General features: G+C 47.3%; 1 protein-coding gene across 2 annotated transcripts in view; it reads right to left on the bottom strand.

The window, feature by feature from the left end:
• Positions 1-26,486, bottom strand: part of ARFGEF2 (ADP ribosylation factor guanine nucleotide exchange factor 2) — a 93,519-nt gene that overhangs the window by 23,271 nt on the left and 43,762 nt on the right. For both annotated transcript variants that reach the window (XM_029915954.1, XM_029915955.1), the window contains exons 14-27: positions 26,158-26,341; positions 23,875-23,986; positions 23,152-23,357; positions 20,616-20,700; positions 20,344-20,515; positions 19,600-19,751; positions 18,464-18,592; positions 17,048-17,206; positions 13,549-13,696; positions 12,312-12,411; positions 7,574-7,614; positions 7,300-7,469; positions 4,009-4,160; positions 423-595 (exon numbers count right to left, since the gene is read on the bottom strand). In XM_029915954.1, coding sequence (XP_029771814.1) covers positions 423-595; positions 4,009-4,160; positions 7,300-7,469; positions 7,574-7,614; positions 12,312-12,411; positions 13,549-13,696; positions 17,048-17,206; positions 18,464-18,592; positions 19,600-19,751; positions 20,344-20,515; positions 20,616-20,700; positions 23,152-23,357; positions 23,875-23,986; positions 26,158-26,341 — 1,983 coding nt within the window. The remainder of the gene's footprint in view (positions 1-422; positions 596-4,008; positions 4,161-7,299; positions 7,470-7,573; positions 7,615-12,311; positions 12,412-13,548; positions 13,697-17,047; positions 17,207-18,463; positions 18,593-19,599; positions 19,752-20,343; positions 20,516-20,615; positions 20,701-23,151; positions 23,358-23,874; positions 23,987-26,157; positions 26,342-26,486) is intronic.

The raw sequence follows: 26,486 nt of genomic DNA, 5'->3' as shown, positions 1-26,486 counted from the left end.
GTGGACTCACCAAAACAACCAAAACCAAAAATGGAAGCAACATGTGGTGGTTGGTGGACCACAGAAGGACACTTATTTACTTAGAGTGGGAGAGCTAAAACCAGAAGGCAGAGCGTCGCCTTGCTTAGCCTTGGCTGGGAAGTCATGCCTTGGGCGATGAGTATGCCCCTGCTGGATGCACACACGTGCCCACAAAAGAGCCAGCAGTGATAGTTCTTTGGTTGTGACAATGCGGCTCGATGGTCTCTGCCTCGCGGGGTCCTGTGCCCACGCCGAAGCCCACCTCGCGCACTCAGGGCCCACCTGGCACGTCCCTGTATCCCAGCAGATCTAAAACAAGGAAGCCCCTTTTGGGAGTAGAGGAGACAGGAAATAAGTGGTCACCCTTTCAGACGTGCAGGTCAGACATGAGAGCCACTTACTGACGATGTGGCCCGTGGTCTGGAAGGCCAGCTCCACTATGTTCCCGTCGTGATCCGAGGCCGCCTGGTGGAACACGGCAAAGATGTTCTTCCAGCCTGAGCGGATGTTGGCCGCCTGGGAGTTCACCATCTGCGCGATGCAGCGGATCACCATGTCCCGGATGGTGGGAGACCTGAGGGAGAACGGGGCAGCCGTGGGGCATCTGCACTTTGGACGTGGGACGGGAGATCAGTACAGCATCACTTAGACGCAGTATGTTAAAAAAACAACGTTTTTAAAAGCACATAATAATCCACATTCATTAAAAACAAATTATAAACAACAAAAAGAAAAAACATTAGGACAATCACTGGCAGAGAGATGCTTTCACAGCAACCACCCGTCCCTCACCTCCTTGACCGCAGGCAGCTCCGTGCCCGACCTCAGGGAACCAACCATAAACAGGACAGGAAATAGGACAATCTTGTCTCATCTGCCACGTCCTCAATTTCCCAGACTCCCTTGGAGCCCAGGAAGCTACATGAGCTGTTCATGCAAGAGTCAGTCGTGGGAATGAGAAGCAGAGGGGTTTCTACTATGGCTTTGTTTTTCTCTTACAAGGAATACACATGGTTGGGGTGCCTGGGTGGCCTGGGCATCTGACTTCGGCTCAGGTCATGATTTCACGGTCCGTGGGCTCGAGCCCTGCGTTGGGCTCTGTGCTGACAGCTCGGAGCCTGGAGCCTGCTTCTGATTCTGTGCCTCCCTCTTTCTCTACCCCTCCACATTTGCACTCTATCTCTCAAAAATAAACATTTTTTTAAAAGTTTATTTATTTTTGAGAGAGAGAGAAAGAGAGAGAGCAAAAGTGTGCATGTGTATGTGTGCACGGGAGAGGCAGAGAGAGAGAGAAGAGAGAGAATCCCAAGCAGGCTCCATGCTCAGCACAGAACCCAACATTGGGCTCAATCTCACATGACCTGAGCCAGAATCAAGAGTCAGATGCTCAACCAAATGAGGCACTTAGGTACTCCACTGTCTATTGTCACACTGTCCAATTCTATAACCTGTACTTTTGACTAAATTATTTAAGCATTTCACAGGTCATAAACTTTGTGAACATCTTTGTTCTTTTTTTTAATTTATTTTGAGAGTGAGAGAGCAAGCGAGCAGGGAAAGGCAGAGAGAGAGGGGCAGAGAAGGGAATCCCAAGTAGGGGAGGCACCATCAGCACGGAGCCTGATATGGGGCTTGAACTCACAAACCATGAGATCATGACCTGAGCCGAAACCAAGAGTTGGGTGCTTAACCTACTGAGCCACCAGGTGCCCCAAACCTTGTGAGCTATGCTGTGTCTGTACCAACATTCACTTTAACATTCTTGTAGATGGAGGGGGTATCTGGTTTTTTAAAAATTATTTTGTGTGATTTACTACAATCTGTTTTATTCCAAATTAATTCCTCAGAACAGTTACAAGAGACACAAAAATAGTAAGGTTCTGGATGCACACTGCCCAAATGATTAGGAAAACATAACAGCACATTATGGTTCCATCAGCAGTATCTAAGAGTGGCCGGCAATGTGAGAGTCTAAACTTACTCGGTCCCTCATTCAAATGCTGCGGCGCAGCCATGGGACGGGCAGGGCGGGCCTGGGATTCTGGTGTCATCAGTGCCGCCAGCCCACCAGGCAGGCCTGAGCACGCTGTCCTGCCACATGAGGCCTCGGCCAGTCTCCTTGGCACTCTCAACAGCGCCCCCAAAGTCAGGAGGGTATTTCTGTGTGCACACGAACCTCGGGGGCGAAGCCAGATTCTGGGATGAGATTTATTTTCTATTAAAATAAGCAGGAAGGTGAAGAAGAAAGACACCAAGAGAAGGAGAGACACATCGAGGACACTTTACTGCCGCCCTTTTTGTTACTCCAAGAGACCCATGTTGGCTTACAGCCTTTGAACATGAAAGCACTTTTTTTAAATGTTTGTTTATTTTTTGAGAGAAAGAGACAGAGTGCGAATGGAGGAGAGACAGAGAGAGAGGGAGACACAGAATCCGAAGCAGGCTCCAGGCTCTGAGCTGTCAGCACAGAGCCCAACACGGGGCTCGAATGCACGAACCGGGAAATCATGACCTGAGCTGACAGTCGGATGCTTAACCGACTGAGCCACCCAGGAGCCCCTCTCATTTTCTTTACAAAAACAAAAAATCTAGGCAGATCTCATGGACACATCTTAGGGATGGGGACAGACACAAAGGGTTAAGCCTGGACGTCATCCTTGACATTTCTTCCTTTTAGGCCCCACAGCTAACTCCTCAGTGCACGCTGCAGGCTGTCCTTTCAAAACAAAGCAGAATCAAATCCCGTGGTGTCTCACTCCCTGGGTCCGAATCGGAACGATTACATGGCTGCCTAACCCATCCTACTGCTTTCCGTTTTCCACGGATAAATGCAGGATGATCCCTTAACATGTCAGACCATTTACTTCTCTGCTCAAAAGCCTCCAAGGGCTTCTGTCTCACACGGAACAAACCAGAGTGCTGACAAAAGCTGGCAGCTCCTCCTGGACCACTGTGGGGCTGCATCCTCCAGAACCTTCTGCCTGGTGTCCTCTGCCTGCTCCCCCGGCCTCCTTGCTCCTCCTGACTTATGCCCGACACGCTCGAACGTGGGGGTTTTGCCCTCGCTTTCCCCTCTGCTCCCAACACTCTTCCCAAGGCCCCTGACAGCCACTCCTGGCTTGTTCTGCACTTTAAGGGTCAACTTACCAAATGGCTGCTTACTGCCCTGTGTAAAGGAGTGCTTCCATTCTTAGCCCCTGACCTTGATTTAAACATTTATTTGCCTGTCTCACTGGAATACAAACAAGGGTTTAGTTTTGAATTTCATTATGGAAATTTTCAAACACATACAAAAGTAAACAGAATATGGTAATGAACACCCATGTACCCGACTGTGGTGATGATTAAATCAGAACCAGATGAAAACAGGAGCTTTGACTATTTTCTTCAGGGCTGTGTACTTGGCGCTTAGAATAGTACTGAGCGGATGGCAGGCTGTAATAAATACGGGCCAAGGGAACGGAGGCTGAACAGGGCGAGCGCCTCAGAGGGATGGCTGTCCTGTCTCTTCTATCACCTTCCAGGGCAGCGGCTCTTTGAACCTCAGCACCCGTCCCAGTAAGGATGCAAGGCATGTTTCTACTAGTTGTGCAGGTGCAATCTGTCCTTCTGGGAAAGGTCACACACAGATCTTAGTGATCTACTTAGAAACGACACACGTGGGGGCGCCTGGGTGGCTCAGTCAGCCTGGCGTCATGATCTCCTGGTGCGTGGGTTCGGGCCCCGCATCAGGCTCTCTGCTGCCAGTGTGGAGCCTGCTTTGGATCCTCTGTCCCCAAGCTCTCTGCCCTTCCCCCGCTCACACTCACTCTCTTTCAAAAATAAGTAATCATTAAAAAAAACGATAAGGATGAATCATAGGCTGTTCATTTTATTTGCTTCCATCACCAAGGGAGGAAAATGTTAATTGTGTGATTAGTCTTAGGAGGTCTTTTTAGGCCTCCCATGGGGGGTCTGACCAAGGGTCTTCCAGAACAATGCACATACCTGTTTTTCTTCATGATATGCTCAAAGGGCCTCAGAAAATCTTTCTGGAAACGGAAGTTGGCTAATTCTCCTTTCTCGAGAAACTTCATAGAGAGCTGCCTTAAGGAGTCAACAGCAAAGATGGCCACATCTTCATTGGGGTTACAGCCAACCTGGGCAGGAAAGGGAGGTGAGGTGACATGGGCACAACTGGGATATGGGTTCTTGACCTTGGAAACAGACAGCCTGCCTTCCAAACACAGGCTCGGGAGAAGCACACCGCAGGAAAAGAGAACACGGCATTTCTTGGCTATGACCTGTGTAATCTTTAAGTTTAATAATGATGAAAGATCAGCACTGCACACTTAATTAAAAGCGCTTTCAAAATGCGCTACTTAATTTAAAAGATTTTTTAAAAATGTTGATTTATTTTTGAGAGAGTGAGAGAGAGAGAGCATGATCAAGGGTGGGAGGGGCAGAGAGGGAGGGAGACACAGAATCTGAAGCAGGCTCCAGGCTCCGAGCTGTTGGCACAGAGCCCGACGCGGGGCTCGAACCCATGAACTGTGAGATCATGACCTGAGCTGAAGCTGGACGCCCAACAAACTGAGCCACCTGGGCGTCCCCACATGTAATGTTTGTTTAATTAAAGACTAATAAAAAGAACATTCCTCTTGTGACAATCCGGAGGATCCTGGAGTTCCTGCTGCAGGAACATACTCCAGGGTCACAGAGCAGCTTTGCACACCCCAGGATACCCACGAGCCCTAGTTTGAAAGAGGAACAATCCTGTTCTAGCAAAGATTCTGCTAGAACTCCAACAGCTATTTTACAGCTGTACTTAGCCACGTCTCCTCAAACCTGAGACTCTTATGTGCTCTGGTGCCCAAGGGGAAGCACAACATCTTCCTGAAGTGGTGGAAAGAATGAAGGGCCGCAGGTGGAGGAACTGAATGTTCCACAACTTTGTGCCTAATGGCTCTGATGAGGTGGAACGGACATTTGTAATGAAGTTGACAACCACAAAAGTCTAATTACTATCTGCCAGCACCACGTCCCGAGCCTGCCCACAAGTGACCCACAGATAACTGACTAGCAATGGAAACAGTGGTGACAAAAGGGGCGCCTGAGTGGCTCAGTCAGTTGAGCATCTGACTCATGATTTTAGGTCAGGTCATGATCTCATGGTTCGTGGGATTGAGCCCCACATTTGGCTCTGCGCTTGAGATTCTCTCTCTCTCTCTCTCTCTCTCTCTCTCTCTTTCTCTCTTTCTCTGTCCCTCTCTGGCTCGCCGTCTCTCTCTCTCAAAATAAATAAACTTAAAACAAAACAAAACAAAGAGTCTTGACAATAGAATCAGAGGTGGGAAGAGTAACTTGTACGAACTGACGTTCTCTCTCAAGTCCCTCTGAACATAAAATCTAGATGCAGAAGAGCTGGGAAATGTTTACAAAAAAAAAAAAAAAGAAAAGAAAAAGAAACACCACTTTCGGGTTATCACTTCTAAGAGAAAACAGGATTCCACAGCTGCTCGTGGAAAGGTCTCGTGGAAGAAATGCGCAGTGTTTGTTCCAGCTGAGCGGTCGCAGACCCAGACGAGAGGACGAGGTCAGGTAACGGCTCACATTCCCTTTCTCAAGCAGTCACATCAATCATGCCAAGTGGTCCACTAAGAATTTATTTACGCAGAACAGCGAGGAGGATGTTTGCTGAGCTGGCTGACTACTTCAGAGGGCAGCGCTGCCGTTCACTCAGCAGCGGTTCTGGGTCCTGTGCGGGCTCCCCTGGCCGTGTCCTCCCCGAGGCCTGGGAGGAGGGGTAGCCCCCAGGGCGTCCGACACTGCACTGCCTGTCAGTCATTTCACCATAAAATGTGGGTCAGCTCCGGGAGGCAGGGACCTCACCTGTCTACGACCTGGTATCACGCTCTCAGATGGTTTATGGAACAATGAGGTTCCTTCCTTTGAGTGGATAGAGAAACAAAGCAAACAAAGAACTCTGATGAGCTGATGTACCGAGCTAGAGGGAAGACTGCATGTGACAAGGTCTCACTTCAGTGGGGGCCTGGGGCAGGCTAGCAGCCGCCCACGAGAGCCAACCTGCTCAGCCCCGTTAATCCGCACCGCCACCACCCATCCGCAACGTCGTGCAGCTGGGCTTCAGATCGGTTGTGGGGAATCGCCAGATGCTATAAACCGTTCACCAGCAGCCTGTTCTGTATGCCACTGGCAGACTGCTTCTTTTTATAAGCTTCTTCCATTCAAGGGAGAGAATGCGATTCTCTTCTGGAGAAACTATCTTACTCACAATACTCTGAAGCATCTGTATTACCACTCTTTGTCTCCAGGAGTGAGGAGATGGTTTTGAAATCATGGAGTGTGTTTTGGGAGTAAACAGTCTCATTATCGATTACTCGTCCTTTAAGAAGTTGATGACATCGTGGATGCAGCCACACACACACACACGGTAAGTATATGCTCTGATTTTTAAAAATTCATTCAATATGGGCGCTTGGGTGGCTCAGTTGGTTAAGTGGCTCACTTCAGCTCAGGTCATGATCTCACAGTTCGTGGGTTTGAGCCCCACGTTGGACTCTGTGCCAAAAGCCTTCTCAGAGCCTAGAGCCTGCTTTGGATTCTGTGTCTCCCTCTCTCTCTGACCCTCCCCTGCTCATGCTGTCTGTCTCTCAACAATAAACAAAAAAAAACATTTAAAAAAATTCATTCAACAGATGTATGCAAGCGCCTGTGAGCCTCTAGCGGAAAGACAGAGGCATAGTCTGCTTTTCTCCCAAAACGTACAAACCCCTAGCTTACTTCTGATTTAAAAAGAAATGTTAGTTTTCTCAACAAAGGTTTCAGAAGAGCGGGGGCAAGGAAAGCCAAAAGCAGCAGCAGTGACGTTTAACAGTGAAGTCACAGAACAGGACTTAACCTCCGGTCATTCAGAAGACATCACAGGAGTCGGCAATGCACTCACCCACCAGTGTCGGTCCAGTGCCGACGACTTTTGTGGTGTTAGCCTACATCCTGGTAGGGGACATTCAAGTATTTTTAATACCAGGACCATTTTAACTGCACGCTCCATGAGTTCTGGCAACATGCAAATATGCTCTATGGGGAAAACGGATTACTCTGCAACCGCCTCTCTGCTTTACACCCTTCGGCTTATGTAAGGTTTCACAGGAGTGCTCTGCTCTCGGGCAGCAGGGAAATGTGTGCAGGCACCTCACCTCTCCAGCCCTTTTTTGCATATAGTTGCCTGCCTTCTTCCGGACACTGACGGGGCAGGTTGTGAGCGTGAAGAGTTACCTTATTGAAGTGATCTCCAATCACGTGCCATATTCGGGACCACTGCAGCCGGATCCGACTCATGTTGTAGTAGGAGATCTCCACAATCTTCTGCAGGCTGAACATGCGGGGGTGGTGGGGGGAGGCCAGCTCGTCCATGGACACGGCGCACAGCCAGCGGACGAAGTCCACTGCAGGCCAGACCCGACAACACACGCGAGGCTTCGTTAGTAAGGGCCAGAGAGTCACAACGCGAGGATTCTGTAGTTGTCGCACGTGAGTGACAAATACATACCTATGGCGTTTCCATCCAGTCTGGTAGATCCAGTAAAAATTCTAGGGAAATAATTTCAGACACAGTAAGATCAAAGTTAGATTTGCAAGCTGAGTTTCAATGTCAAACACTGAAGACAAGGCAAAAGAAAGTATTTTGGGTCTGGCACCTCTACTGAAATAGATAGATAATGAGGCATCAGATACAGAACTGGTACGTGGACCGAGTTGAGAACAGAAATGTCTACAGTGGCAGAAAGAAAACGCGTCCCATTGAAAGGAGGGTGGGAGCGTAAAACAGAACATGTGATGTCGCAGCAGTGGGAGTGGCAAGGCCAGGACCTCTGAAAAACTGCTCCTCTGTGAGGTGAACAGAAACACATACACAAATTTTTTTGGCAAAAAAACTCACCAAGACCAACTCTTTCAGGACTGAACTCTGGAAATTACCAAAGGCTGGTAAGATGCTTACTCAAGAAAAATGGCTAAATCTTGGTAGGAACAGAGGACACAGGTGTTTTAACTTGGCCTATTTCCATCAATGTCTCCCCAGCTCCATGGGAGTGTTGAAAACCAACAGCTTTGAAGTCACAGTAACTGTGAGACCGGCAACCAGCTCCACAGGGGAGAACAGAACAGTCCTGGAATTTCCCCCAAATACCGTCTTCAGGGAACTGACATGTGACCTGCCTGGCAGTACCCTCGGAACCCCCATTTTCCGGATTTGTCTATATTGGACTCAGACCCTGTTCAGTTCAAATAGCCTTTTCCTTGGGGTTTTTGTCACAAGCAATCTGTGTAATCAACGAACACTGCAGCTACTGAGTACAATCAGGGCAAACAAGGACCTGGGCGAAAATTAAAAAAAAAAAAGTTGGGAATAAGTTGTTCACAGGAGGCTTTAAAAAGCTACACCAGGGGCGCCTGGGTGGCTCAGTCAGTTGAGCGTCTGACTCTTGATTTTGGCTAAGGCTGTGATCTTGGGGACATGGGATCAAGCCCTGTGTCAAGCTCAGCACTGGGTGTGTAGCCTCTTTGAGAGTCTCTCTCTTTCTCTCTCTGCCCCTCTCCCCTGCTCACATGTGCACACATGCACGTTCTCTCCCTCTCTCAAATAAAAATTTTTTTAAATATTAAAAAATAGGGGCGCCTGAGGGGCTCAGTCGGTTAAGCATCCAGCTTTGGCTCAGGTCATGATCTCATGGTTCGTGGGTTTGAGCACCACATCAGGCTCTGTGCCGACAGCTCAGAGCCTGGAGCCTGTCTTTGAATTCTGTGTCTCCCTCTTTCTCTGACCCTCCCCTGCTCATGCTGTCTCTCTCTCTCTCAAAAAAATAAATAAAACATTAATAAATAAATAAAACATCAATTTTCAACAAAAAATTGTTAAGACATGCAAAGAAACAAGAAACTATGGCCTGTTTATAGGTAAACAACACAACTCCGGTCCCTGAGGAAACCCAGGTGTTGAATTTACTGACGTTTTAAAGCTGATTTAAAAATTTTTTTAAATTTTTTAAATTTAGTTTTGAGAGAGAGAGAGAGACAGCATGAGTGGGGGAGGGTCAGAGAGAGGAGACACAGAATCCAAAGACAGGCTCCAGGCTCTGAGCTGTCAGCACAGAGCCCAAGGTGGGGCTTGAACTCACAAGCCATGAGATCATGACCTAAGCTGAAGTTGGATGTTTAACCTACTGAGCCACCCAGGCACCTCTTAAAGTTGATTATTTTAAATATGTTCAAAGAACTAAAGGAAAGGATAAGAACAATGTCTCACTCAAAGAATATTTATAGGTATGTTAAAAAATTAATAAATAACCCAACAGAAATTCTGGAGTTGATAATCATAAAGCTGAAATGAAAAATTCACATGAGGGGTTGAACAGCAGTTCTGAGCTGACCAAAGAGTTCGTGAACTTGAAGATAGGTCAGAGGAGATTATGTAGTATGATAAAAAGAAATAAAAAGAATTAAAAAACAAAATGAACAGAGCCTCAGAGACCTGTGGGGCACTATCAAGTATACAGACATCTACATAAGGAAAGTCTGCACAAGAGAGGGAAGAAAGGGGTTGGAAGAACTTTTGAAGAAATAATGGCTAAAAGTTCCCAAATCTTATGAAAAATAACCTACATATTCTACAACGTCAACAAATTCCAGTAAGATAAACTTGAGATCCACATTCAGACATATAGTAACCAGAACAAGGAAAGGCACAGACCTTGAGAGAATCTCGGAAGTACAAAGAGAACAGAAACTCGTGACTGCATAAAGGATCCTATGGAAAATTGAGAGCTGATTTCCCGTCACAAACCATGGAGGCTAAAAGGCAGAGGGATATCATAATCAAGGTGCCGAAACAAAAAGACTATAAACGAACAATTCTAAATGCAGCAACACTAACCCTCAAAAATGAAGGAGTAACTAAAATATCCTGAGATAAACAAAATTGGAGGCGATTCGCTGCTAACCAACGTACCTGTAGGAAATACTAAAGAAAGTTCCTCAGGTTCTAATGAAAGGACGATGGATAATTACTCAGAAGGATCTGAAGAAATAAAGAGCACTGGTCACTGCCTGAGGAAATAGGGATTTTTTTGTAACTCATTTTATCTGGTTCCAGGACGGCGAAAGTAATCATTGTAAACTGCACTGATGGGCAGGTGTGTATAAACATGTAACTCCTATGGCAGCACAAAGGAGAGGGGAGAGAATGGAGCTAAACAGAAGACAACACACTTCAGACTATTCCAATTAAGTGGACATTAATTCAAAGTCGAAAGTTAAAATGTTACTAATCATGATTCCCCAAGGCAATCAGTAAGAAAAACACTCAAAAAATAATAGTAAAGCAAAGAAGGAAAGTAAAAGGATACACTAGAAAATATCTTACCACATAAGAAGGCAGTGATAATGAAGGAACAGAAGAACAAAAACAACACGTTTTTCAAAAGAGCAAAGGAGAGATATAAGTCCTATGTATCAACAATTAAATTATAATTAAATGCAAATAGATAAAATACAGCAATCTAAAGGAAGAGATGGGCTGAATGGACTAAATTAAACATGGTCTAGGAGGCGCCTGTGTGGCTCAATCGGTTAAGTGGCCACCTTCAGCTCGGATCTCATGGTTCATGCCAGCCCCACGTCAGGCTCCGCACCTTGGGATCCTCTCTCTCTCCCCATCTCTCTCTGCCTCTCCCCAGCTCGTGCTTTCTCTCTCTCAAAATAAATAAATAAAAACTTAAAAAATGGTCCAACCATTTTTATTATCATTTTTCTAAAGTAAGCTCCCCGCCCAACATGGGGCTTGAATTCATGACTCTCAGGTCAAGAGTCACATGCTCTACCGACTAAGCCAGACAGGCACCCCCCAAAGAGTTTCACTGTAGATTCAAAGACACAAATAGGTTGAAAGTAAAACAAGAAAGGAGATACAGCATATCAAAAAGTAAACAAAAGAAAACTGAGGTGTCTGCACCAATGTAAGACAAGAGATTTAAAATTACTACTAGAGACAGAGAGTGTTTTATAATATAAAAGTTTAAGTCTGTCAAGAAAACATATAATTACAAACTTACGCATCTCACAACAAATCCCCAAACCACGAGGCAAACAGAACTGAAAAGGAGAAACGGACAATTGAATAATGCCCAGAATCACCAAGTCTATACAGACAGAATGAAGATTTCTGGCTTTAGGGACCATCGGTGGAGGAAATGGGGAGTGACCACTAGGAAGTACAGGGCGATGGCAATGCCCTGACTTTCGACAGTGGTGATGACCGCACAACTCCGGACATACTAAAACCCACTGAACAGCACATTTTAAAAGCACAGATCTTATGGTATGTGATTTAGATCTCGATTTTTAAAAACGTACTAGCACACAAAGTGGTGCTAGATCGGGCTGAGGCAGAGACAGAAAAGAAGGAAGTGTGATTAATGGAAGGATATATTGTACTATTAGCCTAAAACTGAAAAACGTGGGGGAAACCTGTCAAAAGTATGTTAGAGACACTGTCACTGTTGGAGAGAAGCAACAGACACAACACAATTAAAATACACTGATAAAGAATTAAAAATACTAAGAGGACTGTTCTGAGAACAATACAAATTATGACAAAAATTCTGTACGGCTATCATCTCAAAATTGTCGACATTTAACACACCGGGCTAGGTCAGTAGCCAAATGAACAGCAGTGTATGTGATTACTCAACAGTAATTTTCAGGTGTGCGTTCACTTTAGAAAATTCACATTTTAAACACTGGTACCTAATGAATGTCTTCAAATAAAAATACCTGTATTTCTCTTGGACAGTTAGGTCAAGTTTCAAGTAAACAGACACAATGGAAGGTTCTGAGGAAAAAGGAATGGAAACTACCGATTTGGCCAGGTCTCACTCACGGACAGGCTTTAAATCGTAAACCCTTCTGGACGTTTTTTAAAAAAGTAATTTCTATTAGGGAAACAAGGTAACTTAAAACATCAGCGCAGGGAAAAATCTCTTGTTTTTGACATGATTTGGTCACAAGGTTAAAGTTATCACTTCTTTTTAAAAGGTCATGATGCAATTCAGGACACAATTCAAATGATCGTGAAGGGTATCAGTGGTTGTGGATGCCGCTTCCTGGCTCGAGTGACCCGGAGCTCACGACACTCCTGAGGGTCCAGCAAACGGAGCATCCAGTCACTACTCAGAGGACGTGGACATGCCAACTACCGGAGAGTCCACCTTCACTGGAGACCCAAACATTACCTGTCCACAGCGACAACCACACTCTGCGAGCTGGTCTCCCCAACCGACTCCTGGAAGCTGGCCATCTGTCTTTTATCCACGCCCCCGCTCACCAGGTTACCTGAAACACAATGTGCAAAGTCAACGGTGCTTCAAACACGGTCAAGTACTGAGAACGAAGTATTCTGTGGCATCGGTCTGCAGAGACAAGAGACACAAACAAGAAGGGTTTGCAGGGAAAAAAACAAGAAACAAAAAACCCCCAAGCCCTCTCAACTGATGACAGGATAAAATTAAACATAGGTTTCGGCATTGGCATTATCGTACATCCTTATTTTTTAAATACAAGCTCCTTTGCTTGTACCGACCACCTCCTTTCCACCTCCTTTCCGTGACAGTCTTTTACATATTTATATACTGAATGCCTATGTTTAGGAAAACAAATACGAATTAAACAGCCCTAACGTAGAGCTCCTGGAAGACGCAATGGTTTCCACCCTGCTGAATGCTTTCCTGGACTTCATCCAGCCACCCCTGCCTGCTCCCTAAGGAGGGGGTGCTGTGACAACCCCTTCCCCCTCCTACAGTCTGTGCTTTAACACCACCCTGCACACTCCAACCAGTGCACGTGGGACCTGGGAGCCTGCCCTCTGCCCCGAGGGAGCCTGGGTTTGAAACCTGCTTCTGCTACTTCCTGCAGTGTTGTCCGTCCGGGTCACCTCACCCCAGCCTCACCTTCCTCTCTTAGAAGACAGGGAAGACAGTCGGGCCAATCTCAGTGAATTGTTAAGAGGATTAGATGGATTCAAACGTGTAAGCGGAGTGCTCAGAATGTGGTCCGGCATGTTTGTTTGCCCTATTTACTGTCACTGTTCTATCACTGATGGAGTCTCTTGATCCAATGAATTCTACTCTCATGAGAATACCATTTAATAAAAGGTCTCCAAATGAACATGGAAGAGGCACTGAATGTTCTTTTAAAAGACTAGAGATACAGATATCCACAAGGTCCTAATGCTATAGCCTTTCTAAAGCAATGGCCTCTCCACCCAAGAGTTCCATGCATAGAAAGGAAGATAATGCACCCTGATTTTGATGAACCAGGCATTCACTCAACAGTTCAATCACAGTTAAGACAGCGAGAGCAGCACCTGCACTTCCACGAACAAACACACTGTCAGCTGACACACAAGGAAGAAGTGTTTCGTTCCGGTTAACTTGTGACTCCGGGATGGCCAGGTGGGGCCTGGTGTCTTACCAAGGCCAAGGCCCATGAGCTCTTCTCCTGCCAACGCGTGGCTCTTCAGGCTCCCTTCTCTTTCACGTCCCGCTCCAGACAAGTAGCGGGTTTTCACACCGGTCCCTATCAGCTGAGCGAGCTCCAGCTGACTGATGCATTTCAGGATCTGATGAAGGGAAGGCAAGAAGAAATGAGTTCCCGGGGCCCCTGGGTGGCTCAGTCAGTTAAGCATCCGCCTTCTGATTTTGGCTCAGGTCATGATCTCATGGTGGTGAGACTGAGGCCTGAAGAGCAGGGCTCCGTGCTGGCTGTGGGGCCTGCTTAAGACTCTCTCCCTGCCTCTCCCCCCACTCTCTCTCAAACAAAGAAGAGTACACTTATCTCGATGAGCACTGAGTAATGTGTAAAAACGCTGAATCACTGTATTGTATACCTATACTCATATAACACTATATGTTAACTGTACTGGAATTAAAAAAAAATAACAACAGTATCTGCTAAGGCTGATAAAAAGAAAAAAACCCCACATCTTTAAAAAACAAAAAGAAGTGAGTTGCCATTTCTAGCAATCTTAGGCATTAAGCAGTTCTTTGAAACACACAGCTTTTCAGGCCAGAGTAAAATCTGAGGGCCTCAGGGTGGTTTCCAGTCATGGCTAGGCAACCCACTGAGTGCGGGCCTGAGTGCGGCCTTTCGCATTGACCTTGCAGGCCAGTGTCAGGGTATAGGAGCCCGCCACACCACGGAGCACTTCTGTTATTACTTACAGGCTGCCTTCCAGCTGACTAAGACAGACAGTAAATTCTACCAGAAAGAGCTGTCCCCGGATTGCTCCGCATACAATGACACCACTAAATTATCAGCAAACTATTAATCTCCTCTTTTCCAGAAGCTGAGGATGGCCAGAGTCTCGAGTACGTCAACAATTTGTGGCCTAGGGCTTCTTGGTTCCAAGTCTGATTTCTTGGGATTTCTGACCATCAAACAGGTGGTAATTCATCTTAACATTTCCAGGTGCTGCTATGTACTCGGGAACCAGCGGAAGCCCCGCACAGATCATGCCTCCCGGGTTAAAAGGAAGTGCTATGTAAGAGCAGCTACTTACTGATTCACTAGACATTATGCCTCCTCAGAAGACAAGAAATTATGCCTTAAAAAATAGGGGCGACTGGGTGGCTCAGCTGGTTAAGCGTCCGAAATCGGCTCAGGTCATGGTCTCACCGTTCCCAAGTTTGAGCCCCATGTCAGGCTCTGTGCTGGCAGCTCAGAGCCTGGAGCCTGCTTTGGATTCTGTGTCTCCCTTGCTCTCTGCCCCTCCCTCACATATATTGCTGTCTCTCTCTCTCCCCAAAATAAAAACATTTTTTAAAAATTAAAAAAACCCACAACACACAAACAAACCAAAAAATCAGGGCTCCTGGCTGGCTCAGTTGGCAGAGCATGCTCTTGATCTTGGGGTCATGAGTTTGAACCCCACACTGGGCACAGATAAAACAAAACAAAACAAAACAAAAACCCCACACCAACCCAGGCCTCTCCACCCCCACCCCATACAACTTCATCTTTTCTATCATGGAAAACTCCAGGATTGTGACAGGGAAAGGAAAAGCCGGGCGGAAGAGGTATGTGTCTGGCCACGATGAGGGGGAGCAGGGCAGCTAACAGCTGCCGAGCCCCTGCCACCTGCCAAACGCCACTTGTGATCCCTTCCCGAGCGTGACCTCCCTTCTCCTCCCGGCGGCCCCACACAGGTATGGCCCGGGGACTGAGGGACCTACAGGCACGCAGGCGGGCAGAGGTACACTCCCAGGCTGGCCCCCACGCCGTGTGGCTTGGGGGGGGGGGTCCTTAAGGACTCCGTGGGGAGGAGGCAGCCATCTTCCCTCTAGGAGCCCACAGTCCCCGCAGCTCTGCACTCACCTCCACTTTTTCTCAATTTTCTCTCTAAAGCAAGATGCAATATATGCAGATGGGACAGAAAACAAATTGCCTATCTAATTCTATCACTCGGGATGTTTCTGTTTTTATCCTTTCAAATCTCATTCTCTAAGTATGTTTAGAATGAATTTTTGCTTCATATACTGTGACCACCTTTCCACACCACAAATAATTTTTATGACATCTTTTCCTCTCTAAAGTCTTTTTTAAATGTTCATTACTGAGAGAAAGAGAAACAGAGCACATGCAGGGGAGTGGCAGAGAGAGAGAGAGAGACACACACACACACACACACACAGAATCTGAAGCCGGCTCCAGGCTCCGAGCTACCTGTCAGCACAGAGCCTGACGTGGGGCTCGAACCCACGAACCGTGAGATCATGACCTGAGCTGAAGTTGGATGCTCAACTGACTGAGTCACCCAGGCACCTCTAAAGTCTTTCTTTGTTAAGTTTATTTATTTATTTTGAGAAGGGGAGAGGGGCAGAGAGAGACAGAGAATGCCAGGCAGGCTCTGCACTGTCAGTGTAGAGTCCCACATGGGGCTTGAACTCACACACCTGAGCCTAAATCAAAGGTCAGACACTTAACCAACTGAGCCACCCAGGTGCCCTAAAGTCTTTTTAAATCCATAGGTCCCTCCTCCGTTTACTATTTTTCTTGTCATTTATTTGTTGAAGACGGTCATTCGCTCGGGAGGTGGGGGGAGTCTTTCATCTCCTAGGGTTTATGGACTGCATTCTTACGATCCATTTACACGTGCCTCTGTCCCCGAGATTTCCTGTAAACTTGCGGTACAGGATTGGACGGACTGAGGATGGAGTTTGGGGCAGAAACATTTGGTGGGCGGCACTGCGAGCTTCGGCCAGGGGGCGGGACGTCTGGCTGTCCCTCCTTCCGGTAATACTATTTCAAATGGCCACATAACACTGGGAGGAATGGTGTACATGCTTTTTGTTCTTTTCTTTTCTTTTTTTTTATTTTTTATTTTTTTGTTCTTTTCTTTTAAAGAGCAATCTCTCATTGCTGGGACATCGAGGTTGTTTCTCATCCAGTCTTCTCCTACAACAACTAAAATTTCAGTGAATGACCTCTCAAACTACATGTTTGTACCTTCAAATAGGTGAGAACCTTAGAACGTTACTTAAGTAAAAACGTAAACCTACCAGCAAGCTCCTGAGTGGCTTACTATGAATCTTGACCATTTCTTTTCCGCCCAGGCTCCCAGCTTTTTCTGAGTCTATATGCTGGCATCAGGCACTCCCAGGGGGTGCACAAGGGCTGGGGAAGAGCAGTCAGGTGGGAGGAAAGCCACCACAACACACGTGTGCTCGCGCAACACGAGCTGCCGAGGACGCGGGCACCTGTGGGGTGGTGTGTGTGAACCCACCCGCCGGCCACGGAGGCTGGCTTTCAGCTAGATGACATGTTTGAATGATAAGGGAAACCCCAGAGGTAACATTAGGCTTCGAGGTAGTTCCAGAAATGCAACTGACCAAAGACGGACACACATGCAGAAGAGGAATGCTGGGAGTCATCCCAAGGAAAGGTATTTACCAAGCGTTCAAAGAAAACACACCTCGTGCCAGGAATTCCCGAGGTAGTTGCCATCGGTGTGCGCCACCGTGATGAGCGTCTTTATGGTGTCGATGTTCTTCTGCTTCATCTCAGTGATGCTGGAGCTGGCCGTCAGCAGGGAGAAGCGAGCCAGAGCCTGAACGTAGGCGTCTCGCTCCAGCTGTGAGCAGCAAACAAGAGACAGCGCTCAGATTCCACCCTTAGCACGACCGCTTCCACATCGACTGGGCTGTGTGCTGGGCTTCTGTACCCTCTGTTCACACAGCGCCGAGCAGTCACCACGCACGTCAGCACACCGGTGATTCGGTGCTGGCGTGCTCCTGCTCCTGGGACGGCCCTGCACACCACAAGGTGGAGAGCCGGCTCTCTCCTTCGCAGCCGAGCCCAGCCTTAAGTTCCAGGTTCTATTCCCTCTGGAGGGGGCGGGAGAGAATCTGTTGAATGTTAAGACTGTCACATACACTTAGGACACCTGGGTGGCTCAGTTGGTTAAGCAACCAACTTTAGCTCAGGTCATGATCTCAGTTTGTGAATTCGAGCCCCACATCCGGCTCTCTGCTATCAACACAGAGCCCGCTTTGGATCCTCTGTCCCCACTCTCTCCCTGCTCTTCCCTCTGCTATCACAAGTAATTTTTTTAATAGACATTAAAAATTTTTTTTTAAAAGACTGTCACATGCACTGTAGTATCTGCACCAATCTCGCAAGGTAGGCCTATTTTCTCAACTCTGCAAATGAGGAAATCAAGAGTGTCTTAGAGAGAAGTTAGCGGGGCCAATGCCACATGGCTGAGAAGTAGCACAGTTGGGTTCTGAACCCCAGACGGATGTCAAAGTCTGCGGGTGTGGGAGAGCAGAACATGTCTAACTGTAAAGTACATGGGAATAGATTTGAGATTTTCAAATTACATGGGTGCAAATTCTTATTTAGGAAGTAATGCATGGGACTGACGATTTCCTGATTTCCTAACAGATTGAGAATTGTGATTTGTTCAGTTGCTTGAACTTTGAAGATTCAGAGGTTTACAGACACATTCATTTTGCAGTAAGCTACTTGTCTCCCCCAGAGAAGAGCTAGATATAAAGGAAGTTATAATAAAAATGGATATTAAAAGGAAGAGTAATGTTTTAAGCACTAGGACACACAAATTAGTCAGATAGGAAGTCTGTTTTGTCAAACCCTGTCAGGTGCCTTGGTCGCTGCCCACCCCTAAAAAAGGTTATAACCTAAGCCTCTGCTTCTCCCCCCACGAGACTGTTGCCAGCACAAATCCGTGGGCTTCCTCTCAGCAGGCACAAGTGAGGAGCCTGCTGGGAGTTTCCGGCTGAGTGGAGGTGGCGGGCAGTGCCTAGGTTTTGCCAAATCTAAGAGCACGTGGCCCACCGGGATCTCTGGAGCTTCGTCAGCTTAAACCCACCTGCATTCCAAAGATGCAGGCAATCCGGACCGCACACCGGATGCCCTCCAAGCACAGGGAGGCCACCTCTGTGTCGTCACAGTTCTGCAGTCCGATGCTATAGGCGGCCAGCAGCGGCGTCCACACCAGCTGAAAGGCAGCAAGGTTTCGAACGCTACAGTTGTAGCAAGGCAGCAGCACGTAGAGGCCACACTGCTAGTTATGAGCACAGTCAGGACGCCAACACCACCACTATTTTGATTTCAGTCTATTCCATTCACGATATATAAAATAGTTCCTCCTATTGGAGGCCCTATTGTGGTCAAAGGCTACGGGTATGCTCTTTACTAGACGTGCGGCTCAAAAGGAAGGAAGATAAAGATGGGGCTAGCAGCCACCACTCCGCTGGCCTGTGTTCGTGGCAGAGCCCACTCCCCGCCGAGTCTATTCCGGGCACGAGAACCCTTCATTCACACAGCCACTGTCCATCAGAGGCTGGCATGCAAGACAAAACCTGTACGTAACTTACTTACATCCTATAAGCTTAGTTTATTCAAAGTTTCCTAGTTCAAATTATTTAGACTTTACCTTTCCTCCAATTTTCTTGTGAATGCCCTGGAAATAAAGGTTCACAACAATCTAACTAACAGGATATTGATAGTTACTATAAAAACGTCTTAGAGAAAAATTACGTGCTATGTACCTAAAACATATATCTTTTCTACACATTTTGAAAACAGAAGGACCTGGGGACATTATCTTTTCCTGCCAGCTGGCTTCATCTGGTAAACTAACCCTGAGGCCACTGAGGGGAGATGTGAAAATAAAATGATCCCTTTTACCTGAACAATTATTCATCCATTCAACCTCCCCCCCTCACCCCCCTGGCAGCTCTAACAACAACCCGGTGTCTGTCCCCGGTCCCCAAACCAACCATTCTGACCTTAAAGCCCGTGCCTGTGGCTGGTGCTGCCACATCCCCGGCATCATCGAAGGGTTCTGGGAAGGACTCGTTTTAGCTGCTGTCCAGACAGAAGCACCCAGACTTGGCCTTCTGTCTCCTCAACCTCTTCACCACCACGGGGTGACCGGTTAGCTTCCAGCTGGTCACCTCCAGACTCAGGCTGAGCCAGGTCCTCACTTCTCCGCATACTCACCTTGAACATTGGCCGGACGTGGTCCAAGTGAGTGGCGCTTGTGAATGGGGCTTTGGCGTGGCTCACGGCCTCCATCAGGGCTTTGGCTGTTCTAGCCATTTGCTCCATCTCCAGATTGTACAGCAGCCGGCGCTGTTTTTCACTGGCCACGCCTAAAAAGAACAGAGGAGTGTCACACCCACTGGGAGCTCGCTGTGCGAGGCACAGTTTTAAGAGTTACCATGATTAATTCACAAACCCCCCTGACCACCTCTGTGAGTATGCTCCAAATATTACCATTTACTGGAGGAGGAAATGAGGCACGGAGGGGCCTAGCACCTCGGCCAGAAATGCACGGCCAGCGAGTAGTGGAGGTGGGACCCGGCCCCGGCTGGCGTGGCTCAGCAGCTGTGCTCTGCACCCGGGCCTGGGGCTGAAACCACGCAGTCAGGGCCTTACCTAACAGAGTTCTCACCAGGGTTGGCACAATCCCCACCGGCATTACAGCAGTTTTAAGGAACATTCTGTGGGGGTAATTCAGCTCTCAGAACACTCATTTAAATTCTTTCTTGTAGCTAATCACAAATTTAGCAAGAAGATGGTTATAATTATGAAAGACTCAACATAATCACAATGACTAATTTAAACACATTTACTATTCAGATGTCTAGATACACAAATTAGATTTATTATCAGGGGATTTAATCATGCAACGGAATACACTTGAAATTTAGAATTAATAAAAATAATCTGCCGTTAGCTTACTCTGCTTAGTAGATTTGGTTGCGATCGTGTGCTCTTTTGTTTCTTTCATCGCAATTTTCTTGCCTTCTATTTCTTCATATATGCTTGAGAGGTATTCTTCCGGTAGGTCCTTACTATCATTGATACCCCGGTTCATTTTAATATACTGTTCTTTTGTCATTTTATTTTTCACCTGAAATTAAAAAAAAAAAAACCATTTAGAAAACATCCAATGGTCCAAATAAAGCTCCTTATTTAGCCACTACCATATATAAATCACGAAAATAGTTTACCTGAGGGCTGTGCAAGTCTGTAGTTAGCATGATAATGGAGTACGCCAGGACGTACGCGGTGTCAGCACTAGCAAACAGGGTTTGCCTGGAAGAGAAGGTTCTAGAAGTAAGAACGTGCACAGAGAGGAGGCTAATGGAGGCACATGGCACTGAAAGCAGCTGACCATTCCACGTGACACCAAACCAGCCAAGAGCGCTCATCCTTCCGCCATCACTGATTAATAGTTACTAATGACCCTGAGTGTAGAAAAAGCTAAGCAAGGAACCATGTCTGATTTTAGATTCCATTGCATAAGACAGTTTTAAGTAAAGTTTTAAAGATTCTCTGGGCACCTCCAGGCCCAGGGATCAGGGTGTGCCAAGGCACCCAGAGCACAAAATGCAAGGAGACCCTCACTCCAACCACAAGCGTGAGGCCCCCTCGTAGTCTGCACCGCTGTGCCTCACTCGCCTCGCCCTGGCCCTGTTCCTGGGAGCATCTACTCCTGGGGGCACTGGTGTAAAGTGGACAAGAACTGCTGGTCCGGCGTGACTGGGCGGCTCAGCTGGGGGAGCGTGGCACCTTGGTAGCTCAGTTGGTGGAACACCTGACTTCAGCTCAGGTCATGATCCCACAGCTCATGGATTCGAGTCCCGCATCGGGCTCTGTGCTGACAGCTCAGAGCCTGGAGCCTGTCTTCAGATCCTGTGACTCCTTCTATCTCTGCCCTCCCCTGTTCACACTGTCTCTCTCTCTCTCTCAAAAACAAATAAAAACATTTAAAAGATTAAAAAAAAGACAGAGAAAACAGTTGTTCAGTTATTAGTTATTTATAACTTATATTCCCCAGTGGAATACTGAACAGCAGACATTTGAAGGAAAATATTTTTACTGTTCTAAATAATAAGCCGAAGTCTGATTTTTTTTTCTTGCCTTGGGCAAAAAAGAAGGGCAAAAACTGGTGGATGCAGAGCCTCAAAAAATGTGAGGCCGAAGCTACAAAACTGGTCTGTGTCCAAATTGCCCCCAAAAGGAAAGGGGGACACCCTGAAGAATGTGACAGAAAGTCTGCATTCCAAAATAAAAGGTAATCAGGCTAGGCTACATGTTTACCAGTGAAGAGAAACAGATCAAGATACACTGTCCGCACAGGAGAATATGTTCTAAGTAAACAAAGCCTCCTTATGCTTTCACAGCCAAGTCTGATGTCCCCTGGGTTAAAATGATCAGATGCTGCCTTTATTGATCACGTGTCTCAGAGGGAACAGCCTGCCGTGCACCTGGAGCATTTGGATCAATTAACGTGGGAACCAAGTTGACCTGAGGCAAACCTGTTCTCAAAATGTCCCCGCCGAACTGCACGTCACGCTCACAGCTCGTCCAGACATTCTGCGCATCGCGCCCGCCGGAAAGAGCACAAGCTTTTGAGTCAGACGATTCGTATTCAATCCTATTCTACTTGCTAGCTGATTCGTTATTGGACAGGTTGCTCTATCTCCCAGAGCCTCAGTTCCCTCACCCATAAAGTGGAGACACTACTCACAGGATTACCATTAATTATGGAAAACCCGTGGCATGAGGGACATACAGAAAATTTTTAGTAAAAGTTGGCTCTCTTTTTAATTTCCACTTCCTACAAAAGAAAAAAACAAACCATGAACTACCCACCAAAAGAGGCCCCAAAATGAAATCATGTATTTAAGGCAGGTTATTAGTTATATAGCCATTTTTGTAACCTGCCCGTTGGTATGTAACCAAAGAAAAACAAAAATCCTTGAGATCCGCTCCATATGTTAAATCAGGGAGCTGTTCTTTTTTTTTTAATAGTACTTTGTTTTTTATTTTAGAGAGAGCGAATGAGTGGGGGAGAGGGGCAGAGGGGGAGGGAAAGGGAGAGAGGGAGAGGGAGAGAATCCCAAGCAGACTCCGTGCTCAGCATGGAGTCCAATGTGGAGCTTGATCCCACGACCCTGGGATCATGAGCCAAGTCAAAATCAAGAGTTTGGTGCTTAACTGAGTGAGCCACCCAGGCACCCCAGGGAGCAGTTGTGAACTGGGGAAGAGATGCCCAAGGACCTCCCCTCAACTCATGAATCCACTTAACAGCATGGACTCCAGGGGCACCTGGGAGGCTCGGTCAGTTAGGCGTCTGGCTCTTGGTCTCAGCTCAGTTCATGATCTCATGGTTTTTGGGTTTGAACCCTGCATCCAAGCCCCACGCTGACAGTGCAGAGCCTGCATGGGTTTCTCTCTCTGCCCCCCTCCCAAATAAATAAATAAACGTAAAAAAAATTAAAAAACAGTGTCGGCTCTGGCGGTGTGAATGTGGACAAGCTACGTAACCCCCTCCAGTCCTCCCCTTGTCTGCAGAAAGGGGACACAAACAGAATCTGTGAGGTCTTATGTAAGACAATCCCGCAGCACAGGGCCTGGCACGTGGCTAGAGAAACGTTAGCTGCCCAGCACGGATTCAGAAAGATTAAACTCAAGTCCTAACCAATCTAAGACTAGTGCTCTGAGACAGGCAAGATGTGGAAGGAACTCAAACGTGCTCACCCCTGGTTGCACTCTATGTATCTCGCTGCAAACTTCTCCATTAATCGATCAATCTTCTGGGCTTCCCCAGGTAGGCGGAAACCTTCTAGAAACGTCCGCAGGGCGGAGACAAACTCCTTTTCACAGAAGTCAAGTTGGTCCACGTAGGCATACATCACTTCCTTGTTGAATCTCGTGCTCTCTCCCAGAAAATCACCTACTTGGGTCTGAAACATACACACTCAATCACATCTAGAAACTGTCAAATGTGAACCCACCGTAAGGCACACTTCAGGCAGAGCAGGGAAGGCAGAACACCCTGCTCTCAACTCTCAGAACAGGCTGGCCCGCTAGAAAAGCTAGGCGACTCCGAGCCTGCCCACCCACCCAACCGGTCCAGGCTCAGTCTATCCTGCTGCAGAGCAGGAGGAGGAGGAAGAGGAGGAGGAGGCACGAGAGACTTAAAGGTGGAAAACCGATGAGACACACTCGGGAGGGAGGTTAGCTGCAGACCGGCAGCCACAAGTCTCCAGCAGTCAAAGCACTTCTAGTTTTGACCCTGTTCCACCAAGGACACATCCACCTCTTGGGAGCTTTCTCAACGCTGAATAAGTAGGACTGCGGTTGGCAGGGGAGTGGACAAGAGCCTCTGCACTCAGGGTCACCCGCGCTGTAGGTTAAAGCCGGGGGGGTCTCAGAGTCACCTGATAAAACCTACACGCAAGCGCCCACCCCCAGTCTTACAGAATCAAGGCGCTCCTCCTGGTGCAGGAATTGGGCAATGTCTTCAACGGATGCTCCCAGCATGCCCTGCTCCTGGAGGAACTGGATCCCTCTCTTGGGTTTCTTGTTGAAACTGTTTCGAGAAGAGACAGGACATGGGTTACTTATTTCAAAGTCTGGAGGACAGAAAAAGCTGGCATCCAAGTCATGAGCAAGCCACCACATTTAGCAGCTTAGGAAGGGCCCCTGTGTCCCGGTAGCTTCTCTGAACCCCACCCCGAGTTTCTGACCCAGCTATAGCAGAGGCTGTCACCCAACATGAACAGAACTCTAGATGTTAAGGTGGGCACGCCACTACCTGGAATAAAAACCACATTTTCCTGCCTCCCTTAAACAAAGTACGTGATAAAGCTCTGGCCTGTGACATATGAGCACAAGTGGTGTGGGTCCTTTTAGGAAGAAGCCTTAAACAGAGCTGGCTTGGCTGGGAGGTGGATTTGTTTTGCTCTTTCTTCTTCATTCCCTCGTATAGGCTGACGCTCTGGCAGTCCCCTTAAACCAGGAAGCAGCACCGAAGGTGAAAACTGTGTTAAGGATGGTGAAGCAGAAAAAGTAAAAGAGCCTGGATCTCTGATGTCCGCAAGAGCCAATGTAACAGCCCGAGACTGTCCATGTTGGGACTTCCTTTAACAGTGCTTAAGTACTGTTTGTATTTCCTGTGAAAGGCAGGCATACTTAGCTATGTGTAAATTAAACTCGCTATTGACCAGGCCCTGCACATGTATCAGCACCCACTGGGCAAGGGCTGCAAAGGAAGGACATGGATAGGGTGCACGTGGGCGCAGCTTGGGACCTGTGCGGACAGGTGGCTGGAGAAGGCATCCTTGAGGAAGAGGGGCTCTGCCAAGTCTCAAGGAGGAAAAAGACCCATAGGTACGAGCAGAGGACACAATGGCGAAAAGAGCTTGAGGTATTCTAGGGACGGAAGGTATCTTGTTGACTTGGGCACTGGCAGGAGGAGGGGCTGGGATCAGGCTGTGATAAGGAGAGGGACACCTGGAATGACTGTATGCAGGGGACTGACAGGACCTGATTTAAATGTTTTAAAGATTAGCTGCCGGGGAGAGAAGAGATTAGGGAGATGCCGGTCTGGGCAGAGCAGAAAGAGATCAACACTTGAATTAATAAGTGAGTATTCTAATATGAACTTTTTAAAAATTTTTATTAAAAAACTTTTCTTGTGTTTAATTTTATATTTGAGAGACAGAGAGAGAGAAAGAGAGACAGAGCGTGAGCAGGGGAGGCACAGAGAGATGGGAGAAAGGATCTGAAGCAGGCTCCAGGCTCTGAGCTGTCAGCACAGAGCCTGATGCAGGGTTCAAACTCACTAGCAGTGAGATCATGACCTGAGCCAAAGTTAGGTGCCCACTGACTGAGGCACCCAGGCATCCCAACATTTTTAAAAAATGTTTTATTTATTTTTGAGAGAGAGAGAGAGCGAGCGTGCACACAAGCGTGAGCAGGGGAGGGGCAAAGAGAGAAGGGGATAGAGGATCTGAAGTGGGCTCTGTGCTGACAGCAGAGAGCCTGATGTGGGGCTCGAACTCACAAACTGGGAGATCATAGCCTGAGCCGAAGTCAGACAGTCAACCGACTAAGCCATCCAGGCTCCCCTAACATCAACTTTTAAAACAAACTGAATTTACTAAGTTAGCCAATCATTCAAAAGTGGGACAGGATATGAAACTGTCCTTATGTGTTTTTGTGTGAAAGACTGGAAAGAAACACATTAAAATTTACCAATGACTGTCCTAGTGATGATGTGCTTGTATGGGAGAGCGTCCTTATTTTCCACAGATGCAGGACTGAGGTATGATGATGGGTGCAAATTACTCTCAAATGGCTCAGAAAAAAAGATACATAGATAACCATAAAAAGGTAACATTAATTCTTCTATAATGTTGAAAATTTTCATCAGATAGACTTGGAAAAAAGTAATCAGAGGTGATTTCCTCTAGGTAATAATTTTAAGAATGATTAAACATTTGTGCTTCGTTTCTGAATTGGTTTAATTTCCTTCATTAGGAAAAAATAAAAATAGAAGGACCAGGCATCAACTACACAAAGCTACTGAATGTCAATCTCCATGTCCCTCTCCCACTCCCTCTCTCTGCCTGGCCCAGTCTGGCTCGGTTGCCCTTTTGTGACAGGTGTCGCCGTGTGGACCGGGTCCCAGGGTCCTGGAGAAGACGTGGCTTTGTCAGAGGCCCCAAGAGAATCGGCCGGAGTAGCAGCCGTACTCACAGCTCGATGCCATGTTCAATAATCTCCTTTTGTTGCTTGATGACCTCGAACTGCTCTGGGTCATCCTGGACAGCCATCTGGGTCCCTGAGGACACTGTGGACTCCATGGAGGTCACACTGCTCCGTCTGGCCAAGTCCAGGCCTTTCCCGTCCCCCATTTCCTGATCTGTGGGCCTCTCCTGACCTGACATAAAAGCAAAGGAAACCAAATAAGCCGATGGGATACAGACACACCTGAGCTCAGGTCTGGCTCTGCGGTTCCCTCCTCAGACCTGTAACAATAAAGCTTGTGCTGGAAGAATCCTAAGCACGAAACCTTGGTATCTCTC

This window comes from Suricata suricatta, chromosome 12 (assembly GCF_006229205.1).
Source record: "Suricata suricatta isolate VVHF042 chromosome 12, meerkat_22Aug2017_6uvM2_HiC, whole genome shotgun sequence".
Classification (NCBI taxonomy): Eukaryota; Metazoa; Chordata; class Mammalia; order Carnivora; family Herpestidae; genus Suricata; species Suricata suricatta.
The sequence above is the reverse complement of the archived record's forward strand: the minus strand, read 5'-3'. Positions and strand labels throughout refer to the sequence as shown.